The sequence below is a fragment of the Balaenoptera ricei genome, chromosome 14, assembly GCF_028023285.1.
Source record: "Balaenoptera ricei isolate mBalRic1 chromosome 14, mBalRic1.hap2, whole genome shotgun sequence".
NCBI lineage: Eukaryota > Metazoa > Chordata > Mammalia > Artiodactyla > Balaenopteridae > Balaenoptera > Balaenoptera ricei.
Genome location: NC_082652.1, coordinates 25,805,561 through 25,828,993, shown reverse-complemented (window position 1 = coordinate 25,828,993; position 23,433 = coordinate 25,805,561). Strand labels below are relative to the sequence as shown.

The following is a 23,433-nucleotide window of genomic DNA, read 5'->3' as shown; positions in this document are numbered from 1 at the left end:
CCCCTCTCCACCTGGGTGTGGCTTCCCTGTAAGCTGGGTGGCTTTTTCTGTGGGCAAGGCTGGTGACGGCTAAGAGTGACCCATGTCCCGTCTGCTGGCAACAGAAAGGCTGCACCTGGCAGCACCACCAGAAACCACAGAGGCTGAGGGGCTCGTGCAGGGCTAGGCTCTGTGGGGCTGGAGCCCTCCCTGCCCCTGGACTTGGCACGGCTGGTGTCCCCTCTGCCATTCGTCCCAAACCAGACGGCCCCATGCTCAGCGGGGCGACTGCCTGTGGGCAAGTGGGTGCCCTGGGCCTGGCCTGTCCCCAGCAGTGCCCACTACCCTCAGGGAGGCCTCCTTGACGCCCACCTCTCCACTCCACCTGCTTCTTCTTCCAGCTCCAATGCCCACCCTCAGCCCCAACCCAGTGGCTCCGGGGATGCTCCCAGAGGCTCTGATCACGGTGTTTATTTCTACTGCAGCCATCACCACTGACACAAGTCGTCTTGGGGAACTTTAATGAAAGTGGCAGCTTTCCTTTCCCCTGTGGTGGTACAGACACGGCCGAGCTCAAACTCAGACAGGCGGCTGCGGAGAGACTGCCTGCCACCCACAGCCCGAGGCTGGGCTGCCCTCTGCTCAGGCTCCAGACCCAGACCTCGGGCCCAGACGGCGAGGCATCACTTCTCGTTGCCAAGTCCAGCGGCTGAGTCTTGTGGAAGGTCACGTCTGGCCTCCAGGCAATCACCTGCCCACCGGCTTTGCCGACCCTCAGGCCTGAATGTCAGACGGACGACAGGGACGCCCAGCGACCCAAAGCGACCGCCACCACTGAGGCTCGGCAAAGGAGTGCTTGGACAGCTGAACAAGAAAGAGTGGTCATTCCATCACTAAACACCACGCATCCTACATAAATAAAAAGCAAACAGAGGAAGGAGATGGGGGGAGGGAACGAAAATTGGCACAGACACTGAGAGGTTGCTTTCCAGTTTCAATGCGACAGACGCAAATCATGAGACTCCAGGGAAAAAGAAACCGGGGCCAGGTCTAGCTTTTCTAAGTAAAGTGTGTTTCCCCTGTAGAGCCAGACGGGGATGGGAAGCCAGGCCAGAAGAGGCCAGGGACTGGAGGCCTGGGAAACCCATGGATCCCAGAGACATGCAAAGCACAGAGGACCCTGCTCCCCGCCCTCATCCCCCAGGAGAGCAGCACTGCTTTAAAACGGTGGGTCTGCTCTCCTCACGAGAAAAAAGTACAACTAAATAAATACAACATGCAGACTTAAGACCTTCGAGTGACTTCTTTTTCCGTCCCTGCCTCGGCAGGTCCGCGAGCAGAGGGTAGAGTTGGGGGGGGGGGGGCACGTGGCCCCCTGTGTGCCGCGACCTTGGGCAGGAGCTGCCCGCTGACACACCAGCTGAGCCTTCCCACCCCGCCAGGGACACGGGAAGGGTCCTGGACAGTGCCACCTGTTACTGGTCTAATCGCGTGACAAGCAAACGCCTTTTCCTGAGTCATGCCACCACTTCCCTCCTCCGGTTCAGCTACATCCTCTCTTCCTGCAAGTCCAGCATGGAAGTTTCTTCTCTCCTCGCCCCCATCCCTTTTTTAAAAAAAGTGATGCAATTCTTCACAGACTTGTTTCTTCAAAATACTTAGTGGTTTCCCCAGTTCTCTTTCCTCCAAGTCAGATGGTCAGGAGGGTTACCAGGCACATCCTGGCTTCCGCACAGGTGTGTGGAGCATGGGGGGCTCTGTCTCTCCACCTGCTTCGGGATGGGAGCCCCTACCCTCGGCCCAGCCTGTTCCTAATCCCCGCCCCCCAATTCCAGATGCTCAGAAGACTTCAGAAATGGCTCCTGATGGAAACAGAGCTGGCGCTCAGAGGAAGACGAGATGCCGCTGGGACACAGATTGTCCACAGAGTACATTCTAACATCTTATTAGGAATCTGAATCTGTTAGGAAAAAAATTAGAAACTATGTATAAAACTTAAAAATATTCAAGTATCAAAAGGCTATTCAGATCAAAGTTTAAAACAAGCTGTCGGTAAGCTGCCGCTGCCCAGAGGAAAGCTTTACAAAAGTTTGCTGAGTGTGTGTAGCAAAGAGCGAGGAATGAAGCGATCGGGGTGGGGCGGGGGTGGGGTGGGGCGGCGGGACAAGATTAGGGGAAGGGAGATTTGGGGGCAGATGGGCCACAGGCTGGAGGAGGCCAGAGATCAAGGCCTTTCTGAGCTGATGAGGAGAGTGCGTGCCCGACGGGACAGTCGGGATGGTGAACAGGATCACTCTCCCTAGACAACCAGCCATAAAGTGCACAGCCTGGGCCTCCCTCCCCTGGTGCCCGGTCCTGGACGTTACGCAGCTCCGCAGGGAGCTGCCTTCCGAGGGGCACGTGATCAGCAAAAACAAAGCAACAGGATAGAACAGGAAGAAGACCCATTTCTGCACAAATTCTTCTAGAAAGAAAGAAGAAAGGAGGTGAAAGGGGTCAAGCACTACACAGTGTAGATTTAGCTTTTCAAACCCTGTTACAAACAGGAGTCGAATTTCTAAGTCTGGGAAATCGAAACGCCCCCACCCACGCTGGACAGGGCCTGGCCCCTGGGCACGAAGCAGCAGCAGTATTTATTCAAGACACGATACCGAGGGAATCTGCTCCTGTTCCCTTCTCCCTGGAGAGGGTGCATCTCGACAGGTGATCCAGTAGAAATCTTTGAACTCTCATAAGTTAAATTCGTAAAAACCACTCCCTTTGCCTGGTCCCGCCCAGGCCCGTGACCGGAGACACGAGGGCTGGCTTGGGGCGCCCTCTGGTGGTGGCGTAGAAAACCACAGTTTGAGGCCAGCCCAGGGTTCTCAGGCCCCACCGGAGGGGGGGGGCCTGGAACTGTCCAGGCAACTTGGCCTTTTGCCTTGGGTAGTTGTCTCTTGGCAGCAGCCTGGCCCTGGGGGGTGGCCTAATGACTCCTCTAGAAGGTTCGGTTCCCGCTCTGTGGATTGCCCGTTTCCTTAGGAGGTTCCCAGGCCGTTCTGCCGGCATCTTGGAGGTGGAGTTGGGCCTTTAGACTTCGGTGGAGAAGAGGATGCTCTGTCTCTTGCTGTCTGGGGCAGGAATGGCCTCCAGCTGCAGGAAGTACAGCAGCACCTGGACCTGCCGGGCAGAGCAGGAGGGGACAGCGGCTCAGAGAAGAGGCCTTTCCAGCAGAGCCCAGGGCCTGGCGACCGAGGGCCCTCCTGGTGACACGAGCCCCTCACAGCAAGAGATCTGGTTGCCCCTGAAGGACGGCCAGGTGGGGCGGGCCCTGAGAAACCCCACAAAGGTGCAGAGGAAAAAGCAGTGGCCTGGGTCCTCCCCACTCCTCCCTGTCTCGTGGCCCTGGACAAGTCCCTCTCCAAACCTCGGACACCCATCCTGCACAACTCGGTGGCAACCACCGGCAGGATGCAGGAGGGGGCAGACAGAGGCCACCTGTGTCAGGCCGGGTGGCAACGGCCATCGTACCTGGGACATGACCTCCAGGGACCAGCTGTCGGTCATGGAGATGGGTTGGCTGGGGTTGGCAGGGAGCTTGCTCTCCTTGTCTGAGGGCCGGAGCAGCGTGGGGCCGAACACCGTGGCGAGGTTGTGCAGGGACATCTTGTTCACTGTCTCCTTTTCTGCCACCCTGCGGAGGGCCGAGGCAGAAGAGCGGGTGCTGCTGTGACACCACTTTGAGGATGGAGGTGGGCGGGGACCCAGGCCACCCCGGGAGGAAGGGCTCAGCCCCAGCTGTGTAGAAAGCAGACCCCACCCTGGCTCTTCTGGGTCAGAGGGGCCCGGGATGAAGAGCGCTCAAGGCCACCAGGTGGTGGGGCCGGTTCTGGGATGGATGAGGGGCGGTGGTGGTGGTGATCCGAGCACACCACTCGCCGTGGCAGAGAGGGATGGGGGTGGCAGTGGCTCTGGTACCCAGAGGGGATAACCACAGACTGGGGCAGGTGTAGAGAGAAGGCCCTGGGTTGCTGGGGAGTCTGACACCGGGGAGACAGCGGAGAATGGAGGACCCCCTCCCATTGCTGCCCTGGGGTTCCCGGAGCCCTGAGCCTCCACATAGGAGCTGGGGTTACCTTTTCAGGTGGTCCAGAAGGAAGAGGAATGTCAGCAGGTTGGCCTCCGGGAGTGACAGCAGCAGGTTAAGCATGCAGCTCTCCTTTGCCACGGGGTCTGAGAGAGCTGCAGGGGGCGGGGGGGGCGGTTATTTCTCAGGGTCACAGCATGGGCTGGAGGCCTCTCCCAGGGCCCGTGTCGGAGGGCACAGGACAGCCCAGGGCCGTCACCGTCCTGCCTCACACAGCACTGGCCCCCACTGAGGATGCTGTGGTGGGAGCTGGGGTGGGGAGCCAGCCACCCTGGACGCCTTTTCTGAATCTCAAAGGGGTCAATGGCACCAAAGGGACCAGCGGCAGGAGGCGCCGGGCACAGCTGCCCTCCTGGCACACTCGGCCGTTCCCGCCTTCTGTTCGGAAGAGCCCAAGGCAGGGGAAGCCGGGCTTGGAATAAAGCAGGAAGAGTGACAAGCAGGAGGGCCGCGAGGCCCCAAGGCCCCCTCATCACATCACCCTGTGCACTCAGGGGGCCAGGTCCTCTGTTGAACGGCCCTGGAGGGAGGTGCGGAGGCCGCAGCTGCCCCATGCGCCAGTGCCCCCCACCCTCCAGGTGGACTAGGGGTCAGGTCGGGCTTGAAGCCCTGCTTGACGGGGCCAGGATCTAGGGTAGGTGAGGAGGACAGTGGCCTCCAGGACCCCGCACCCAGGCGTGTCCACAGCAGCGCCAGCTGCTGCAGCCTCTCGGGCGACTTGGAGGGACCAGGACAGCGGGCAGCCCGCTGAGGATGGGCAGAGGCCTCTCGGGACCGGCCTGGTTCTCAGTCCCAAGCCACATGCAGGGTTTGGGCTGAAACTCGGGTTCCCTCACCTCGCCCCTGACCCCCCTCACTCACCGATGCCCTCGGCGAAGTTGGGGTAGAACTCGTCGGTAAAGAGGGGCTCAGGCAGCTCTCGGAAGTAGAGCTTCAGCGTCCCGGCAATGGCATTCACGTCCATCTCGCTCATCATCACTGACACGTCCTTGTTGTCTGGGGAGAGCGCAGATGTGGAACAAGGCCCACAATGGACTCCGAGTCGCTTCTACCCTCTGAGCCACAGGCTGGGCCCATACTGGCCACCCAAAGGGAGCTGTAACTGTGGCTGGGCCCACACGTCCAGGGCTCCAGGCCAGGCTGAAGTCCCGGCTCTGCCCCCTTCCACTTCCAGGACCCTCTGGGGTCTCGTGTCCTTATCTGGCAATTGGGGCAGTTCCACCGGCTTCTCTGCAGCCAGACGCACTGACCCCTGGGCTTTGGTTGGCACCTCTTTTCCACTCCCGGCCAGGGGCAAGCAGGCGGAGCCCCGGTGCGAGATGGGGCCGTCCCCACGGAAGCCCCTGGTCTAACTCCGCAAGAGCCACGCCCGTGTGGTCAGGATGGGTTAAGAACTGGCTTGTGCAGAACCTCCTCCCACAGCGCCATTTCCTTCTCGTTGTGACATAAACGGGCACCCCAGGATCTTGGCTTGGGCACTGTGCCCACACCACCATCCCGCACTGCCCAGCCCGACACTCACTGACGTCAAAAGCCGCCTTCAGTGCCTGGATGTCGGTGGCCACTCCGGACACGCGGTAGATGCCCACTTCCTCCATGCCCCGGCGTTCGATCTCCTCCACGCACTGGCGCACGATGTAGGGCACCTTGGAACGCTCCCTCCTGCAGGGGAGGGGACGCCCTCAGTGCCTGGCAGCCCCTCAGTGGGGCTGATCCCCGCACCTCTCTGTACACCTGAAGCACCCAGGTTTGGGCACACCCAGAGCCTTCTGTGTGTTCTCCCTCTGTTCTGAGATCTCACGATTATCACTGCTTGTATCTTATCGGGGCCTTTCCAACAGCTCCAGATGGCTGGACACCCTACAAGTCACACACGACCTTTGAGGGACAGTCAGGAGGCTTTTCTAAGTGAGGTCAGCCACTGGAAGTCAGCTAAAAGATCCCAGGCCCTGGGTTAACAGGTGACTGCAAGGGTCCTGGAAAGCGGTCTGGTCTCTGAGTCGGGTCAGGGGACCCGATCTCAGCCCTGCCCCTTACCTGCTGTGCGAGAGAAAAATCCTGACCCCTTCAGGCCTGGGGCAGAGGTGAGCCCTAAGCCCAGCAGGCAGCCCGGCCAGAGGACCAGCTCCATGGGGCTGCCTCACGCCCGTGCTCAGACTCCTGTGATTCTACACTTTTCTCTTCCACGTCCTAACAACGGACAATTCCAGCAGCTCCAGGCAGGACGCCGGGGTAAGAGCACTTCAAACACAGGAGACTTGCTGTCTGGAGGGTCAGCTTCAGTCTAGTTTAGTGACTGCATTCGGGAGCCCAGCAAAGCTCTGTCCCTAGACACTCTCACAAGCAGTGCTTCTCTGGGGTACCTGCTGACGGTGCTCTCTGCTCCCTCCCTGAGCCACCCGGAGGTGCTGGGGGGGGACGGCTGGGGTGCAGCAGGGAGCAGTGTTTGGACACAAAAGGTGTCCAGGGAGCATCTGACGCAGGTCCCCTGCCTGACGACCAGCGAGGTCAGGGCCCGGCCAGATTCCAAATCGGGGAAGCGAATGGATTCTGGGAGGAGGTGGCCTGTGTCCCTGAGAACTGCCCTCAAACCTACACACAAGCTTCTCCTGGCAACTGACCCGTGACAAAGGGGCAGGGTTTCCATCATTGAACAGGAGGCCTGATCGTGACAAATTCCGAGTGAGGGAAGAAAACCCTGCCAAGCGCAGCTCCACGGGCAGCACGGGAAGGGGGTGGGACACCCCTGAGCTTACGGGGACACCTTTCATGGTAAACACGGGAGGCAGCTGAGCACAGTGCTCCAAGGGCCTGGGAGGCGTCCCCGTGCAGTGACCGTGCACAGAGCAGGAGACCCACACCTGCTCTTTCCTCCAGAAACACCTGGGGAGGGGGCGCCCTCGGTCCTTGGGGACAAGAGACGCATGAGCCCCAACCCCTCACCACTCACTTGGTGACCACGGCGATCTTGACTCCGAAGACGCCCGTCTGTTTTCGGGAAGGCATCCTCTTCAAGCTGAACTCTCTGCTGGTGAACTTGACTGACAACTTCACTTCAATCTGCAGGTGGAGGGGACACGATCCTCTCACCCTCCTGGTCCTCACAGCCTGTGTTCCCAGGGGCCCCGGGATCTCAGCAATTCTTTCCACCCCCCACCCCCGGGGCGAGCAGGGTAAGGTCCAGGTGGGGGGTGGCCCCTAGTCCAACTCAGCAAGAGCCAGGAATGGTCAGGGTGATCTAAGGACCAGCTTCTGCAGAACCTCCCCCAACGACCCCATTGCTTCTCTTTCTTATATAATTCTAACAACAACAACAAAACACTAGAGAAAAAGTATAGAGAATAATATAACAAAAAGATGAATTATCTATCAAATGGTAACATTTTGTCCTACATGCCGAGACCTTTTTTGGTGTGTGGTACTAGTTTTTCTTTTTAAGGTCTAAATCCTTCTGGGGCAGAGTGGCATGGACATATATACACTACCAAACGTAAAATAGATGGCTAGTGGGAGGCAGCCGCATAGCACAGGGAGATCAGCTCGGTGCTTTGTGACCACGTAGAGGGGTGGGATAGGGAGGGTGGGAGGGAGGGAGACGCAAGAGGGAGGAGATATGGGAACATGTGTATATGTATAACTGATTCACTTTGTTATAAAGCAGAAACTAACACGCCATTGTAAAGCAATTATACTCCAATAAAGATGTTAAAAAAAAAATCCTTCTGGGGCACTGAAGGCTAATCAGGGGTCTTAGTTTCTACGGGCAGACCCCAGGGTCAAGGCCCTGTCTGTCCCCATGATGCCACTGGATTGCCATCTGAGGAGGGATGCTCAGTGCCTGGTGGGTGACTGCACTCCAGCCACCAGGCGGACTCCTGCCTGCACACAGTGATCCTGCCCCACGGTGCCTCTGCCTCCTCCAGCCACATCCCCCCTCAGACACCAGCTCAGGCTCAGCCTCCTTCTGACTGTTTTGGAAGAGACCGGGACCACCCCAGCCTTCGGCAGGAAGCGGGTGCCAACACAGCCCCGTGGGTACATACCCCATTCATGGCGATGATGGTCCGCTGCCACTCTCTGTCCTGCAGGGCCTGGGGGTCCAGCTGAAAGCAAGGGGTCACGATTATCAGATGCCCTGGGGTCTGTGCAGAGGCCTGGCCGGGCAGCAGCCCAAGCCTGCTACTTCTCCATGTCTAAGTCGAATCGGAGCCAGACCCTGGCCGGCACCTCTATCCAGAGACCAAGAGGGGTCCTGAGAGAGGAGAGGACCTGCTAGAAGCCCCCGGCACCTCAGAGCCCTCCTGCCCCCAGACCTTCGCTGCCTGTAGCCTAGGCTTGCCCCCGGGATGTCAGCAACAGCTCGGGCCCTGTACCCTGCTCCTCCGGTCCCTTCCTAATGGGAGCTAACATCAGTGCTGGCAGCCCTGCCGTCCTGCTCCCTGCCCCCACCCCCGGCATCAGAGGTGCTTCATGCAGCTCGGAGGAGGCTGACAGTCGATTTAGACACACTTTGGGAAGCCCGATTTCAACAGCATCTTCCTGGGGGTATGTCATCCAAGAGCTGGGGACACTGTCCCGAGCTCTGGCTGTGGGAGCCCGTGCAGGCGGGGTCTCCAGTCCAGGCCGGGCCCATGGCTCAGAGTCAGGCCCAGAAGGACCCGGAGCCCAGCTCCAAATCACGCCACTGGCGAGGGGGCTGGACAAAGGCTCCCTGCAGCCCCTCTCGCTTCTATCCCATAGAGCGCTGTCCGAGCGCCGGTCCTCGGGACCCTGCTGTTTAGTGTCACCTGACTGTGCTGCTGTAAGATGCCCTGACCTTCCTGGTCAGGGTGCGTGTCCCCTGTCCACAAGGGCTCCATTTCCCCTGCTCTGGGGAGCACATGTTCTATACCAGCGGGTTGGGCTGGACGAATAAGCACCTGGGAGCTCTTGTTAAAGAAATACCTCCCCAGTCTCCGCAGAACTGACGGCAGCACAACCAAAAACTGCCCAGGTGATTCTGGTGTGAAGCCAGGTCAGGGAGCCACCATCCAACACCACATAACCTGGCACTCCTTGCACGGTGCCCCGGGATTTCATCGCTTGCTTTGGGTGATGGTTCATTTCTGCTACTAGAAAGCTGCTTAAGAGCAGGACCACACTTCATGATTGCTGCCCACGCGTGCACCCCACCCCAACATACGGCGGTACTGCGCACAGTGTGCTCAGGACAGCCATCACCTGTTTATCCACTGCAAGGGACCCGAGAGGAGACAGCCACCTGGGCCGTGTGCAGGGGAGGCAGCTGGAAAGCGAGGCCCCGAAGCCCTACCTCTCAGGTGTGTGCACCCAGGCCCTCCCCCTGCCCCGGCTCGGCACAGAGGTCATCACAGGCACTCCTGGGGGTGAGCCTTCCTCACCTCCCCTCTAGATCCTACTGGGTACCATTCGCAAGGATCTGAAATGCATGGACAGACTGACACAGACAAACAGAGGGAGGCAGAGCATCTCCCTCCTGGGCCGTGTGGTGACAGGTTCTCCTTCTCTTCCAGGAGGGTCTCGGGGGCCACACTCCTGGGCCATGGGGACCCCACCCTGAGGGGCAGGTCTGTGAGCAGAGAGCAGTCACAGAACACTCCCACACGGTGCTTCCCGACACCCAGCTGGGGTCACACCTCCTCCGGGGGAGGGTGCGTGCAGGGGGGTGACACCAGGGCCCTCACAGCTCTGGGGCCAGTGGAGCTCCCAGCTCTCAACCAGACCAGGTGTGGCGGGAGAGAAGGATGCACACTGCTGGTCCCTCACCCCCAACTCCCGTGTCCTGGCCACCCAGGAGGGAAGGGGGCAGGCACGGTTCTTCCTGCTCCCAAGGAAAGGGACAGTTTCCCTCCACCGCTGGCAGTTGTAAACAGGGAGACATGGCAGCAGAAAGATACCTTTCCTTTCCCTCCAAAGAACGGTAATCACTAAGCCCCTCTCCCCTCCCCTCTTCCCAGGACAGAGACTGGCACACACAGCCCAGCCCCAGCCGACCAGCAGAGGGACAGGGAGGGGAACAGAGCCCGACACCGGACGGCAGGGACCCTGCCTGGCACCACCCACCCAGGAATCCCCGGCCCACCCGCAGGCCCACCTTGCTCTTGCACACGAGGCTTCGGATGTGTGTCCACAGGGCGGTGCCGCAAGCACACAGGTGCTTTTCGACAGAGGCCACCCGTCTCCGGCCTGCCCGGCTGGGGTGGAGGTACCGCAGGAAGCCCTGCAGGGCGGCTGCACACGGCGTCTCTCGCATCCTCAGCCCTGCTGCTTGAGGGGCTGGCAGCAGGGCAGGGGTGTGATGGACAGAAGCGCAATGGACAGGAGCGTGGCAGGGCAGGAGCACGATGGGCAGCAGTGCGGCGAGCTCCCGGCCTCCTCCACCTTTTGACCAGGCTTCTCGGGAAGCCCCGCCCCTGCAGTCTAGCCAAGGTAAAAGTTTCCCATCACCCCTGAGTTCTACTTTTTGTTTGTATGGGAAAAACACCCCCACCAGCAGCCTATTGGTTTTGGGAATTCCGATGCGTCATGATTTTCTCCGAAGCCCAGAAAAGCCAAGCTTCCTTCTCAAGTGGCTGGTTTCCTGTTGGTGACTTTGGAGGCACTGAGTAACCTGTGTCTGCCTGGCCAGTCTGCTTCAGGGCAGACGTGCTCAGGGGACCCCCCCCCACCACCACCTCCCCGCAGCCAGTGACCCCATCACGGCAGGCACTGCCGGGGCTGGACTCGGGTGGGAGAACACCCCACAGCCCCCAGAGCACAGCCAGTCGGCCCAGTGACAAGGGGGTTTGGTGCCACCATCCTCCCCCAGCACCGACGTCCAGCCCCACCTCCACCAGGCCCCAGAGGCCGGGGCACGCACTAGCCCCCAGAGTGCAGACCTGGGCTACGGCGCTGCCCGGGCGGCTCCAGTGGGAAGACAGTCCCCAGGCTGGCTGGGCTCCAACAAACAAAGCGTGCTGAGCAGAGCGGAAGCAGCATGAGAATCACACAACGATGAGGCCGCAGCTCGGTTCCGTCCAGCCCCAAACAACACTCAAGGCTAGCACGCTCTCTCCTGGGCTATTGAAAGCACAGGGAAGTAAACAAGTGGGGACCATGGAGGGGAGAGGACTGGAAAACGGCAGTCGAAGGAAAACCCAGGGCCGCCTCACACCCGTCTTCCCAGGAGGAAGGTCCAGGTCCCCGTTTATCTCTCCTAGAGCTGGGCAAGGGGGGTCTCCGAGGAACAAATGTGGGCGGTAAGCCTGGTGGACGGTTGCCCCAAGGTCTGCCTGGAAGACAGCCCTGTGCGACTGGCCAGGGAGGCGGTGAGGATGGGGCAGGTGCTGAGGACCAGGCACTGCCCTGCCTGCTCTGTAGCAGGCACGGCCAAACGGGTCACCGATGGACAACCCCGGGGCATCTTCTCACCCACCCCAGCTTGGGCGGTGGCAGGACCTGTCCAAAAAGGAAATGCTGTTCCCTCCTCACCAGCCTCATTGGAGAATGTAGTTTCCTCCGGGAAACTGTCAACATCCAGGACGGTCCAGCGGGGCCTCCCCAGCCCTCCCGACTGAGCCCCACGTGTCTGCACTGTAACCCACTCCCTGGAGTGGTCCCTAAGAGGGGACCAGAGACTCCGCCCACGAGGGGAATCTGCTCTCCTGCTTCTCCTCTCACTAGTCTATTCTCAGGAGCTCTATCCTCTACATCTTTAACTCCTTCCTGCCCTTCCCTGACCCCAACCAGGCCACAGCGCCACCCAAAAAGACAAAGGACAGCGCCAATCAAAAAGACAGATGGCAACAAGGGTCAGGGAGGATGTGGAGAAACAGGAGCCCTCGGACACCACCACGGGGACGTGAGCTGCTGTGGCCTTCCTGGAAAAGCATGGCAGCTCCTCACAGAGTTAACCTTGGCTGCCTGACCTGGCAATTCCCCTCCTGGGTCTCCACACAGGAAGGAGGAAAACATCTGTTAACACACAGACCGTGCACACATTCATGGAGCATTAACCATCACAAGCCCAAGCTGGAAACAACCCAAGTATCCATCAACTGGTGAATAGATGGATAAACAAAACGTGGCGTGTGGATACACGGATGAGATGTGGTCCAGCCAAAAAAGGAATAAAGTAAAAGCTCTATGACGGGGGTGACCCTCAAAAACATTTTGCTAAGTGGAGGAAGTCAGTCACGAAGACCACGTCATGGAGTATGGTTCTGTTTATAGGAAACATGCAGAATGAGCAAATCTATAGACAAAAAGCGGGTCAGCCCGGGCCTGGGGGTGGGAACAGGGAAAGGGTTTTGGGTGGATGGAAACATTCTCAAACAGGATTGTTGGTGATGGTTGTACAATGCTGGAAGTTACTGAAGATCACTGACTTACCTACTTTAAAGGGATGCTGTATGGTATGTCAGTTAACGAAAAAAAGATACTGGGTCCCAAACTGGACCACAATAGAGCCAAGGAGGGACTGGGTCCCATCACCACTCTCCCCACAGTGGCAGAGATATGCTTCTTCAGGACAAATCCCAGGGAATCCGTACAAGGATGTGCTCTTGTGGTTTTACATGTTCACAACTTTTACAGTTGAACATCTAAAATCTTCCTCAAATGTTTGTGAAAAGCAATCACCACCCATTTTACAACACAGTCTCACCCCATTCATCTCTGACCAAACCCCCCCAACCGCACCTCCATCCCCAGGCGCATAGCGGCCCTGACACGGTGAACGGCCATGTGGACAGAATGTGGATGGTCCTGAGATGATCCTGATGGCAGGTGTAACTTGGGGACTTTGTGACAGGATCAGCTGCCCCCTCCCCATCTCCTTCCTGCCTGACGGGTCTCCAGGCTCTTATCGATACACTTTGGCTGGTGTGTATCTCTCCTGCTAGAATGCAAGCGCCCCGAGGACAGGGCCTCCTCTGTTTCATTCACTGTGGTATCTCTGTGCCCAGACATACATGCATATAATACGTAATGTAAACATGTACATACACAGTGTTGTGCAACCATCCTCACTGTCCATCTCCAGAACCTGCTCATCTTCCCAAACAGAAACTGCCTCATTAAGCAATAACTCTCTGTCCACCCCCACCCCCACAGTGGCCTCTATTCTACTTTCTGCCTCCATGAATTTGACTACCCTGGGTACCTCATTCAAGTGGAATCAGACAGTATTTGTCCTTTTGTGACTGGCTTATTTCACTGAGCAGAAGGTCCTCAAGGTTCATCCATGTTGTAGTGTGTGTCAGAACATCCTTCCCTTTTTATGGCTGCATACTATTCCACAGTATGGTCACGCCACATTTTGTTTATCTACTCACCAGCAGCTGGTGGATGCTTGGGTTCTTTCCAGTTTGAGGCTGTCATGGTCTGTGCTGCTGAGAACATGTGTGTACAAGTCTTGGTGGCACTTCCACATCTGGTGATGTTGCCAGGCACTCCCCTGGGCTCCTGGGGCACAATGGCCCAGAACTGGTGGTCGAATGGGGAGACTGACTGAGAGTGGGTATACCTCACAGCTTGGTGATGGCTGGAGTGTGGGTGCCAGGACGCCCCAAAAGGGGCACAGTCGGACCCCCTGGCCCATACCCAGTCCGGGTACAAGCTTCCCGGCTGAAGGAGAAGTCTGGGAAACCGTGTCCCACCCCGAGCCGGCCCCGAGCTGTAGTCTCAAATAAAGCGAGGGTCAAGCCAGACACCCGAGGCCCCAGTCTCACCCATGAGGCTCACATAAGACATAAACATTAAAAAAAAAAATCACTTCTGATGCTCCCATCAGAACCTGAGTTGTGAGCCGAGCAAGACACACACAAGAGCAAGGGAAATGGGAGAAGGCAAAATTCTAGGACGTGATATAAAGAAGAGACAGGACATTGCACAGGGAAGTGAGAGAAGGAAAACTGAAGGAAGAAATTCACAACAGCGTGAGGCTCCACTTTCCCTGGGCTTTGCTGACCCTGGTGATGCCCCCCGCTCCCTGCCCAGGACATGTTGGGGCACTGGGGCCCAGCGACTGGCCCAGCGACTCCTCAGATCACGGCACCCCGTACATCCCCATGAATCTGGCTGCTCTTGGAGCTTAGGATGTGGTCATCTCTACCCAGGGAACCAGTCCCTGAAGCCCCAGACGCAATGACCCTCAGTGAAGGCGTCTGTCCTGACTCCTCCCTCCTGTGACATAACTGCAACATCAAGGCCACCGGCTGCCCCAGGCAGGGCCTGCTCCGGCTCGAGGCCTGTCTGTAGCATCCTCCTTTCTGAGCTCTGGACCGTGAAGCCTGAGGGCAGCTGTCTTCTTGTCCTCGGGCTCCCCGGGGCCTGGCACACAGAGGCCGTCGATCACTAGGGTGGCACAGCGGGCTCCTGGGGTCTGAGGACGGACAGCTCGCTGAGCCTCAGATCTGGCTTGAAGAGGGAGCTCACTGGGTCCTCTACACCTGCCCGCAACGACCCCGGGGCCACGTCCCCACTGGACAGCCTGTCCCTCTTCCTTCTTCGTCACTGGCTGATGCTCTGAGCTAGCCAGCTCACGCACCCTGGGTTCTGGAGGGAGAGTCCCCCACCCTCCTCTCGCGGGGCCTCCGTCTCTCGGGGAGGGAAGCGGGACCTGGCAACTCAACCAGGACAGTCACCTGAAGAGCAGGGGCCGAAACCCGAGAGTCCAGCCAGCGGTTCCTGAACCCACCACTCACCAACACCAACAGGGGGGTAAAAACACATGGATCCAGAACCCTAACCTGGGGGACTGGGATCTAGCTCCCCAGATGATACTGACACCTCTGGCCCAGGCAGGTGTGTCCGATTTCCATCCCTAGCCCCTTGGGGCCCGCTGACCCCTGGCTGGCTCCCACTTCTCCATGGCCCCCCTCGGACACTCTGGGGTGCTGCACTTTCCCCCCCTCATGGGAAGGGCTCTCCACTCAGCTTCCGAGTTAAGGTGTGTACATGGGGCAGGGAGCACCTGGGGGATGTAGGCATGCGCCGCCCCCCCAACCCCGCAGCAGGACATGCAGGGCCGCACACCCCTTGCACGTGGCCCGGCTCGGAGGGCACCTGGATTTACTGGGAAAAGCCCCATCTCAGGAAGGCTGGGCCCCGGGAGTCATGGACGCCCTCACCGAGGTGGACCCCCCCATAGAAAAAAAGCATCCGTGGGGGAGGGGGAGGGAGAAAGAGGCCTGGCTGGGGTCCCAGGGTGTCGCTGGCATGACCACCCTCCCCTGACTTCCTTTCTTCTTCTTCCTGAGGATCCTGATTCATAAACAAGGTCCCCCCTGGCCACCTACAGCCTGAGTCACAAATGCCCCTCCTGCCCCTCTGGGATCCCCCCCCAGGGTGATGATGGCTCAAGGGTGGGGTTTCCCACCGTGTCTCCCAGGGAAGCAGAGATGAGGGGGCGGAGCCAAAGCCAGCCTTTTCCACTAACAACAGTGACGACAAATAATAAGAATAGCAGCAGCTGACACTGAAGGCCCCCACGCACAGCTCCATGACCCCCACCCATTTACAGGTGAGGAAACGAGTTTGCGCAGACACAGCTATGACTCACCCCAGGTCCCAGGAGGTGCAGTGGGGCTGGGGAACTTGACAGTCTCTCCTTGGCTCAAATCTACAGGCTTCTCAGAGCTGCTTTCCAACTACAAGCATCCCTCATTTTTCTGCGCTCTGCAGATACTGTGTTTATACAAACTGAAGGTTTGTGGCAACCCTGCATTGTTAGATGCTGCTTGGCATATTTCAGCAATAAAGTATTTTTTAATTAAGGTACTTAACATTGTTTTTTCAGACATAATGCTATTGCACACTTAGACTTCAGTACAGTGTAAACATAACCTTTATACACACTGGGAAACCAGAAAATTCACTTGACTTGCTTTACTGCAGTATATCTGAGGTATGCCTGTAGGTCTTGTCCCTGGGGCATGTCCTCGAGAGGCCAATTTTAGCAAGAATCCTGCTAAGTCAGTTTAGCAAGAATCCCCCATCCTCGCTCAATATCTAACCAACCTCGACACCTGACCAAGCTACTCATTCCCCACCGTCCCCTGGTGATGTCTGATCACCTGGGCCTGTCTTTAGCAAGAATCCCATTAGGTCGGCTTAGCCAGAGCCCCCTTGGCCCTGGTGTTATTTTACTACTCTACCATTATTGATGTTCTCAGTCATTTTCCATCTGCTCCCTGTCCTCCGGGGCGGTAAATTCCCACCTTTCCTTGTTGTTTTCAGAGCTGAGCCCCATCTCTCTCCTATTTCGACAGCCTCCTGGAATGAAGTCCGCCTTGCTGGTTTAACAAGGCCATGAATGTATTTTTTAACAGGGTCCACCCCTCCCCCGCTCCCATCTCACATCTGGGTCCTACTGTAAGGAGGACTGTCTGAGGAGCTCAAAGCACCATGGATGGGGAAGTGCAGGCTGGGATCAGACACTGGGAGCAGCAGGGACTCGGGGAGACGCCCCTCACCAGCCCCCTAACCTCACCGCTCACGTCTTCCCCAGATGGGGCAGGCACTCACCTGGTACCCCCTGACTGTCGGAGAACGCAAGTGTGAGCATAAGGAAATGTTTTGTTTACATCAAAATGTATCAAGGCAGAGGGTTTCCAAAGACAGCTTGACTCAGTAAAGGAGGAAAACGAGTGTCAGTTCTTTTCTCTTTTCCTTTCTGAGACCCTCGGTTACCCAGCAGCAGTGCTTAGAGGCCCCAGTTCAAAGCCCACCACCCCTGGGACCCCAGCCGTGGAGGGTGCAGATGACTGGCGTCAAAGGTTGGAGGAACCGGGGCCAAGAAAAGGAGCCGGGCACCAGCCTGTCAGCTCATCGTAGGCTGTGCAAGATGCGTGTGGGTGAGGGACGCCAGGGCTGGGGGCAGGTGCAGACACGGAGGGGAGTGGGAGGGAGCAAAGGGAGCCAGCCATCCTCGAGCAGCAGAGGTGACGACTAAGGACCAGAGTGATGACCGGCATGAGGCAGGTGCCTAAACACGGCGGCGCTCAAAGGCATCCTGCTCAGGGCATTCACAGAACAGCACCGTTTGGGGACCGCCCCAGCATCCATCAAGAACAAAACGGCCCAGCAGTGCGGTTGGAATCCATGGGATTCCACGTAAAGCCAGGAGGGTGGACAAGATCTATGTGGAAACACAAGGCTGGGTCTCAAGATCACTGCAGGGAGTCAATGCACGTGAGCCGCAAGGCAGTAAATATCAGGCAGCACCCACAGGTGCCAAGCTCACGCAGGGTGGCCCTGGTGGAGGGAGGGACCTGGCTGGCCACAGGTCCCTGGTTGGGACGCCAGAAGTGGGATGACTGATAAATCCTGGCCTGCCTTTCTGCTTTTCCACCCAGAAGCCCAGCTCTAAACCAAGACCCTAAAACTAGCCCAATGGAACCCTGGGCTGACGGGGAGCAAGGAGGGACCATCCCCTTCTCAGCCAGGATCGAAGCCACAGGCAGGTCTCAGGTCCAGGACAGCCGCCAAGCGACCCTGGACCAGGAGCCGGCCTTCGTGGACCATCCCCGCCCAAGAGGGGCCACGAGTCCTGCCTTCCCTGTGCCAGGCGAGGCTGCTGCCCTGCTCCCCAACACGCACCCCAACCTCAGTGGGCTCACTAGAGTGTCGTCCCGGACTGGTGTCCCCTCCCACCCTGGGCCGTCTCCACCTTAGGAGAGCCCAGCCCCAGGGGTCATTGGCTTCCTCTCCCTGTGTCTTTGTCTTGCCCTGTGGCGCCAGCTGGTGGGTGGGTGAGGGGAGCAGAACAGGGTGATCAGAGGGGCGTTTTTGCTTTCAGCCCTGCTCTCAACGTACAGGCGTCCCTGGAGACCCTGAGCCATCAAATTCCCTAATAAGCTTCCAAGGTGGGGAAGCCAGCAGCGTGCACCTCCCAGGAAGCCAGCCAGCTGGAGTGGTGACTCCCAGACTTGCCAACAGAGATGACGAACTACCCAGGGATGAGTCACCCTTTCTCCTGTCATTCCTGCTGTGAGGATCTTCACTTCCTGCCCCAGGGAAGGGAGGCGGGGCTTCCTGGAGAGCCCTGTCCTCTGACTGGCACCTGGAATGTCCAACCACTCCCCTGCCAGGAGGCCTCATCCAGGGGTCCTGGGGCACCAGGGGGAGTGGGGAACAGTCAGGGCCCACCTCCAGGGCAGGGCAGGGAGGAACCCGCTTAGCTGGGTCCAGTAAGATGCCCCGTAAGGAAAGAGGGTACCGGGGCTTTCTCCACGGGCGGCAGAACCATGCAGGTGAGGCTGCAAGAAGCGCAAGGCAGGTGGTGCAGCTCCTGTCTGCCAAGCAGTGCGAGAGCTGGGGGGTGGGGGTGGGGTGCTTCCAGGGCCTGGGTAAACTGGAAGGACTGAGGGCCCGAATGGCTTGGACCCCTCGCTGGTCCTGTACAGACACTCCTGGCCCACCAGGGGCTCCTATGACAACTCCAGGGGGGGACCTGTGCCCCAGGAGGGATGCAGCTGCACCCCCTGGAATCTGAGTCTAGAAGCCAGAGAGGGGATGTCAGGCAGGTAGACTCGGACTCTCATGCTTTTCCAAGAAGAGGAAGCTCCTAATTGCCAATTGCAGCCCAGGGCACCAACTCAGCGGCCTGCCTTGGGGTCTTCCGGAAGCCATGGAGGCACTGCAGCCCCACTGGAAAAACAGGTGGATCTGAAATTCCTTTGGGGACGAGACGGGGCATGACAGACACTCAGATAGAGGGGCAGAAAAGGACCCACGAAGGTACCAGCCCAGGTCTCCCACGGCGGATGAGTCAGAGCCAGGCCTGCCTCACCCCCATCTCAGTGTCCCTGAGTGTCAAGTGGGGAAGAACACAGAGCATCTGGAGCTGGGGTGAGTGCGTCCGGGGCCGGGGGACGACTACATGGCAGTGGTGGGGGCAGACAGGACCCTGCAGGGAGCAGAGGGCGGCAGCCTCACCTGTACCTGGCCCTTCCCCATGATCCTGTCTGCACTCTCGCCGTCCTCCTTGGTGATCTTGCTTTTGTTGTAACACTTCTCGTAGCACAGTATCCTCAAGGTCTGTGAGCCTTCCAGCTCGATCTCAAACTCCTGTGGCCCCGAGAGAGAAGGAAAGCCCCGAGTTAATTGGGGGGTCCCCGACGAGTGGGGGTCAGTGCTGCCGGCTGAAGGGGCCTCTCAACCGCGGCTCCTGCACAGACAGCTCCCGAGCTGCCCCGGGAGGCCCCGCGTCGAGACTCTCCTCACTTTCGTCCCGCGATGCAGACCCTCGGAAGCCACTTCCCTGTGAGCATCACACCGTGGCCCAGTCTGGATGCTTCTGGAAGCTCTGAGCGCCTCTCAAACCTAATCCAAGCTCCTTAAGCCAGCATCTCACAGCGTGGTCCCCGCACCACCTGCACCAGAAGCTCTGGGATGATGGTTACAAATGCAGACACTCTGTGGGCTTTGGGGCATGTGTCCTCGGAGGTTCACCAATTACGACAAGTGCCCCACTCTGCTGAGTCAATAGTTGGGGGAAGGACAGGGACAGGGGGACATGGAAAATCTCTGTCCTTTCTGCTCAGTTTTGCTGTGGACCTAAAGCTGCTCTACAAATAAAGTCTATTTGAAAGGGGAAAAAAAAAATCGATCCAGGGAGGCAACCTAGGCGAGAGAGGGACCTGGGAGGAAAGAATTCTCCCGTAGGTTTTCAAGGTGTCTACTTTCTCCTCCATCACCCCTATGAAACCTTCAGTAAATGCTGCATTTCACACCAGTGCTTTTGCAGGCATGGGTTCTTGCTGGGGAAGCAGCAGGGAGGGGAGAGCAAATATTTCTGAGCCTGAATAGGGGTAGGGAGGGTGTGTATGCCCAGAACCTGTGAGGCCCTGGATAATCCATACACACACAGCCAGGGTGGCCGCCGGGTGGCCTGATGCTCTGAAGCTCCCCCCACCCCATGATCGGTTCCTCGAGCCCCCAGGGCTGCCTCACACCAGAACCCTCTGCATAGTATCCAGAGCCCTGCCCTTGTCGCCTCTGCTGGGTCACGGCCCTCTCGCTCTCCACAAAGCCTCCTTCGATGGATCCACCTGGCTGTGATCCCCCCTTGTCACAGCAGACACCAGCCCTTTCCGAATGGGCACCCAGAGCTATAAGGACCAGGTAGTCCATTGGCTCCCCGTGCCCCAGTCCTATGGAGGCGGCACAACTAATAATCACAGGAGTGATGCTGAGAAAAGAGACTGGGGTTCCCTCCAGCCCAGCGAGGCCCCCCCCACACAAGCAGAGCCCCAGCTTCCGGACACTGAGAGGGTCACAGAGCCGAACGCTCATTCCAATTTCTGAGGAAAAACGCCATGGAAACCTCCCAAGGAAACACTGAGCAATAACAAAGGCCTTAGTAACAAGAAGCCCTTCTAAGTTCTTTTTCCAGATGCTTCACCAGCAAAACAAGTTTCTTTGTAACTGGGGGGAGGGGAGTGGAGAATTCTCAGGAACATGGAGATAAAATCTCTATCTCTTGGCATGCCCGGTCCTCCAGGAGATTCCGGGAATGCTGGCACCGTTGCCTGCGGGGAAGCCCTTGGGGGTCACACTCTCTGCCTGAAAGATGTTCCTCCTGATCACCCAGAAGTCGGGCCTCACCTCATTCCAGTTGGGCTCAGCCGTGTCCCTGTAGACGCGTGTCTTGGCTTTATTTACAAAGTAGCCAAAGGAATCCACCTCCAGGGTGCAGTACAGACCTGCAGGACAGTGACACAGAGAGGGTGACCATGCTGTCCCTTATTACCAATGTTTTTTATAAAAGCAGGTGTTATTTTCTAAATCATAAAAAACAGTCTTGGTTTTATTTTTGTCTTGTTTTTTTTGGCCGCACAGCGTGGCATGCGGGATCTTAGTTCCCCGACCAGGGATCGAACCTGTGCCCCCTGCAGTGGAAGTGCGGAGTCTCACCCACTGGACTGCCAGGGAAGTCCTTGGTTTTCTTTTTAAAACAAGACACCAAACCAGTGGCCGGCAAGGTTAGCAGCACCTCACAACAGTGTGCAGGGAACCGGCACCTCTCAGAACATTTGCTCCCCTGCTCACTGACAGCAGCTTGGTGCTGGGAGAAAAGTGGGTGCAGGGGCGCGGCGTCCATCAGTGTACTAATAAAGTTAGTACAGGGTAAAATGAAAAAGTATTTGTATTCAGACTTATTCACCTCTAGTTAGTGAGAATTTATTCAATAGTTATTGTGTTCCATTCTTTTTTATTAAAAAATGTCTTTACTGAGGTATGAATTGTATACCTTAAAGTTTACCCACTTTAAGTGACCAATTCAATGCTTTTTGGTAAGTTTACAGAGTGGTGTAATCACTACCACTATCCAATTGTAGCACATTTCCATCACCCCTAAAAGATCTCTTATGCCCATTTCTCCCATTCAACCACAAATCTGTAAATTTGTTTTTTATGTCTATCTGAATCTCTTGCTCATTTTTTAAAAACGGGGTTGTCTCAAGCATTGCGTTGTAAGAGTTCTCTATATATTCTGGATACAAGGCCCTGATCATATATACACAGTTTGTAAATATCTTCTATCTTGTGACTCATCAGGGATTTCTTGTTTGGTTTTGTAGCAACGGTGGGAAGGTCAGCAGAACGGTGCCTGCCCTGTGTCCTCCTCCGAGGGACCCTGAGAACTTGGTGCCAGGCTGACAGGTGAGCGTGTGCTGTACCTGGGCTGAAATGCAACCAGCCCTCACCACTCTGACAGCTCAAGTGGTTGGGAGAGGTGCCCCCCCTCTGCTGGCCAGGGTCAGGGTGCTGGCCCTCAGCCTCCTGGCTTCCTAGCAACCTAGGCAGCGTTTTCTGTCTATAGCAAACCCCAGCCCCTGCAATTGCAGGACTCGCCTGCAGGGGGCAGCTCCCCAGCTCGCAGGGTCTGAGCCAGGCGCCGGCAACGGCAGGGTCCACCCCAGGGAAAGCAACCCCACACCTAGTGGGCATCAGCCAGCACCGCACCTCCCGGCGGTCAGCTGCTTCTCTGGTCCCCACACCCTTGGGCTCAGTGTCCGGCCGCCTTCCTCCCCAACCCAGCTGCTTACTAGAACTCTGCTTAAAGCCAGTGGCGGAGTGGACGATGACATTCAGGAACCCGTAGAGCCCGGGAGATTCATCATCTGTGCGAGAGACCAGAGAGGTGAGCATCCGTCCTCCTGGGAGAAGCAGGCAGGTGACAGGTTCTGCTTCAAGGTGACCCTCATGGGGGCCCATGTGACTGTCACTTGCTTAGCAGGGGACAAGGCAATGTCAGGAGCAGAAACACACCCATCGTGGCCTCTGTCTCGGGGACCTTAGGATCTAGTTGGGTTCACAATACGGGCAAACCAGGGACCGAGAAGAGACGTGACAGGTTCTCGGGACAGGAGAGGGGTCGGGGAGCATGCCACGTGGATGGGGTGTGTGTGCCTGAGTGTACAAAGCATACCCCTGTGTGTGGCTGCATGTGCATGCGTGTGTGTAACAGTGAACGCAAGATGCAGCACAACCACAGGTGGGGGCGGGCGGCACCAGGCTGAGGGGTGGGCGGGGGGACGGGGAGCGGGACCCAGAGCACAGAGGGCCTGAGGAGCGGCTCGGGACTTGGGGCCAAGTCATAGGTCTTCTCAGCCACCCGGTGGCTGCCACCTGGGAGCGACCACCCCTAACCCATCCCGTCCACACACTGGAGAGGCTGACAGGCCCTCAGCAGCACACCCAGCCTTGGAATGGACGTCTCTGGTCCCAGGATGGCACTAACAGCAGAAAGGGACAGCGGCCTGGGGGGCACAGCCCACCTTCTTTGTTGATGGTCAGTGGGATGCTGTGGACGGTCTGAAGCTTGACGCACGAGTTGGTCAGCATCTGCAGCTCCACGGACGTCAGGGAGAAACTCTTGAAACCTGAGATGGAGGCACAGGCACACCAACTGGTGAGTCTGCCCGGCTCTCGGACTCCCCAGGACCCCCATGGGGTGTTCTCAGACGTCCCCCCACTGGGTCCTCAGCACACCCTGGTTAGGAGGACCACAGGGGCCACCTGCTCCCAGGCAGGAGCCAGTAAGGGGTAGGTGAGGCATGGCCCCGGGGGGACCAGGCTAGGCTCAGAGGGTGGGAGGCATCTTTGCACAACGCTCACAAACACAGGGCCGCCCACCACCTTGGCACGACCTCAAGGCGGTTGCGAGGGGGTGATCTGGGGCACCTTCCTGTGGGGCTATGTCCCCTGCGCCCCCTCCTCTCCACCAGGTGGGGAAAGGGGATTATTTCTGAGCAGACAAAACATGCTGTAAATGGTCTGGGCCCCTGGTTACAACAGGACACCTGGGACAGGAACTCTGG

The 23,433-nt window shown here is 58.0% G+C and overlaps 1 protein-coding gene across 3 annotated transcripts in view; it reads right to left on the bottom strand.

Moving 5' to 3' along the window:
• Positions 1–483: 483 nt before the first annotated feature.
• The window catches only part of BCR (BCR activator of RhoGEF and GTPase), a 101,216-nt gene continuing 78,266 nt past the window's right edge, over positions 484–23,433 (bottom strand). Inside the window, exons 13-25 of one of the 3 annotated variants that reach the window (XM_059895035.1) lie at positions 22,891–22,995; positions 22,159–22,233; positions 20,714–20,811; positions 19,043–19,174; positions 13,438–13,588; positions 10,218–10,543; positions 8,149–8,208; positions 7,056–7,165; positions 5,628–5,767; positions 4,967–5,101; positions 4,095–4,200; positions 3,490–3,652; positions 484–3,138 (exon numbers count right to left, since the gene is read on the bottom strand). In XM_059895035.1, the coding sequence (XP_059751018.1) occupies positions 3,049–3,138; positions 3,490–3,652; positions 4,095–4,200; positions 4,967–5,101; positions 5,628–5,767; positions 7,056–7,165; positions 8,149–8,208; positions 10,218–10,543; positions 13,438–13,588; positions 19,043–19,174; positions 20,714–20,811; positions 22,159–22,233; positions 22,891–22,995 (1,691 nt within the window). In that variant the 3' untranslated portion in view covers positions 484–3,048. Of the gene's footprint in view, positions 3,139–3,489; positions 3,653–4,094; positions 4,201–4,966; positions 5,102–5,627; positions 5,768–7,055; positions 7,166–8,148; positions 8,209–10,217; positions 10,544–11,001; positions 11,183–13,437; positions 13,589–19,042; positions 19,175–20,713; positions 20,812–22,158; positions 22,234–22,890; positions 22,996–23,433 lie in introns of all 3 variants that reach the window. The other 2 variants (XM_059895034.1, XM_059895037.1) reach the window with 2 other exon arrangements.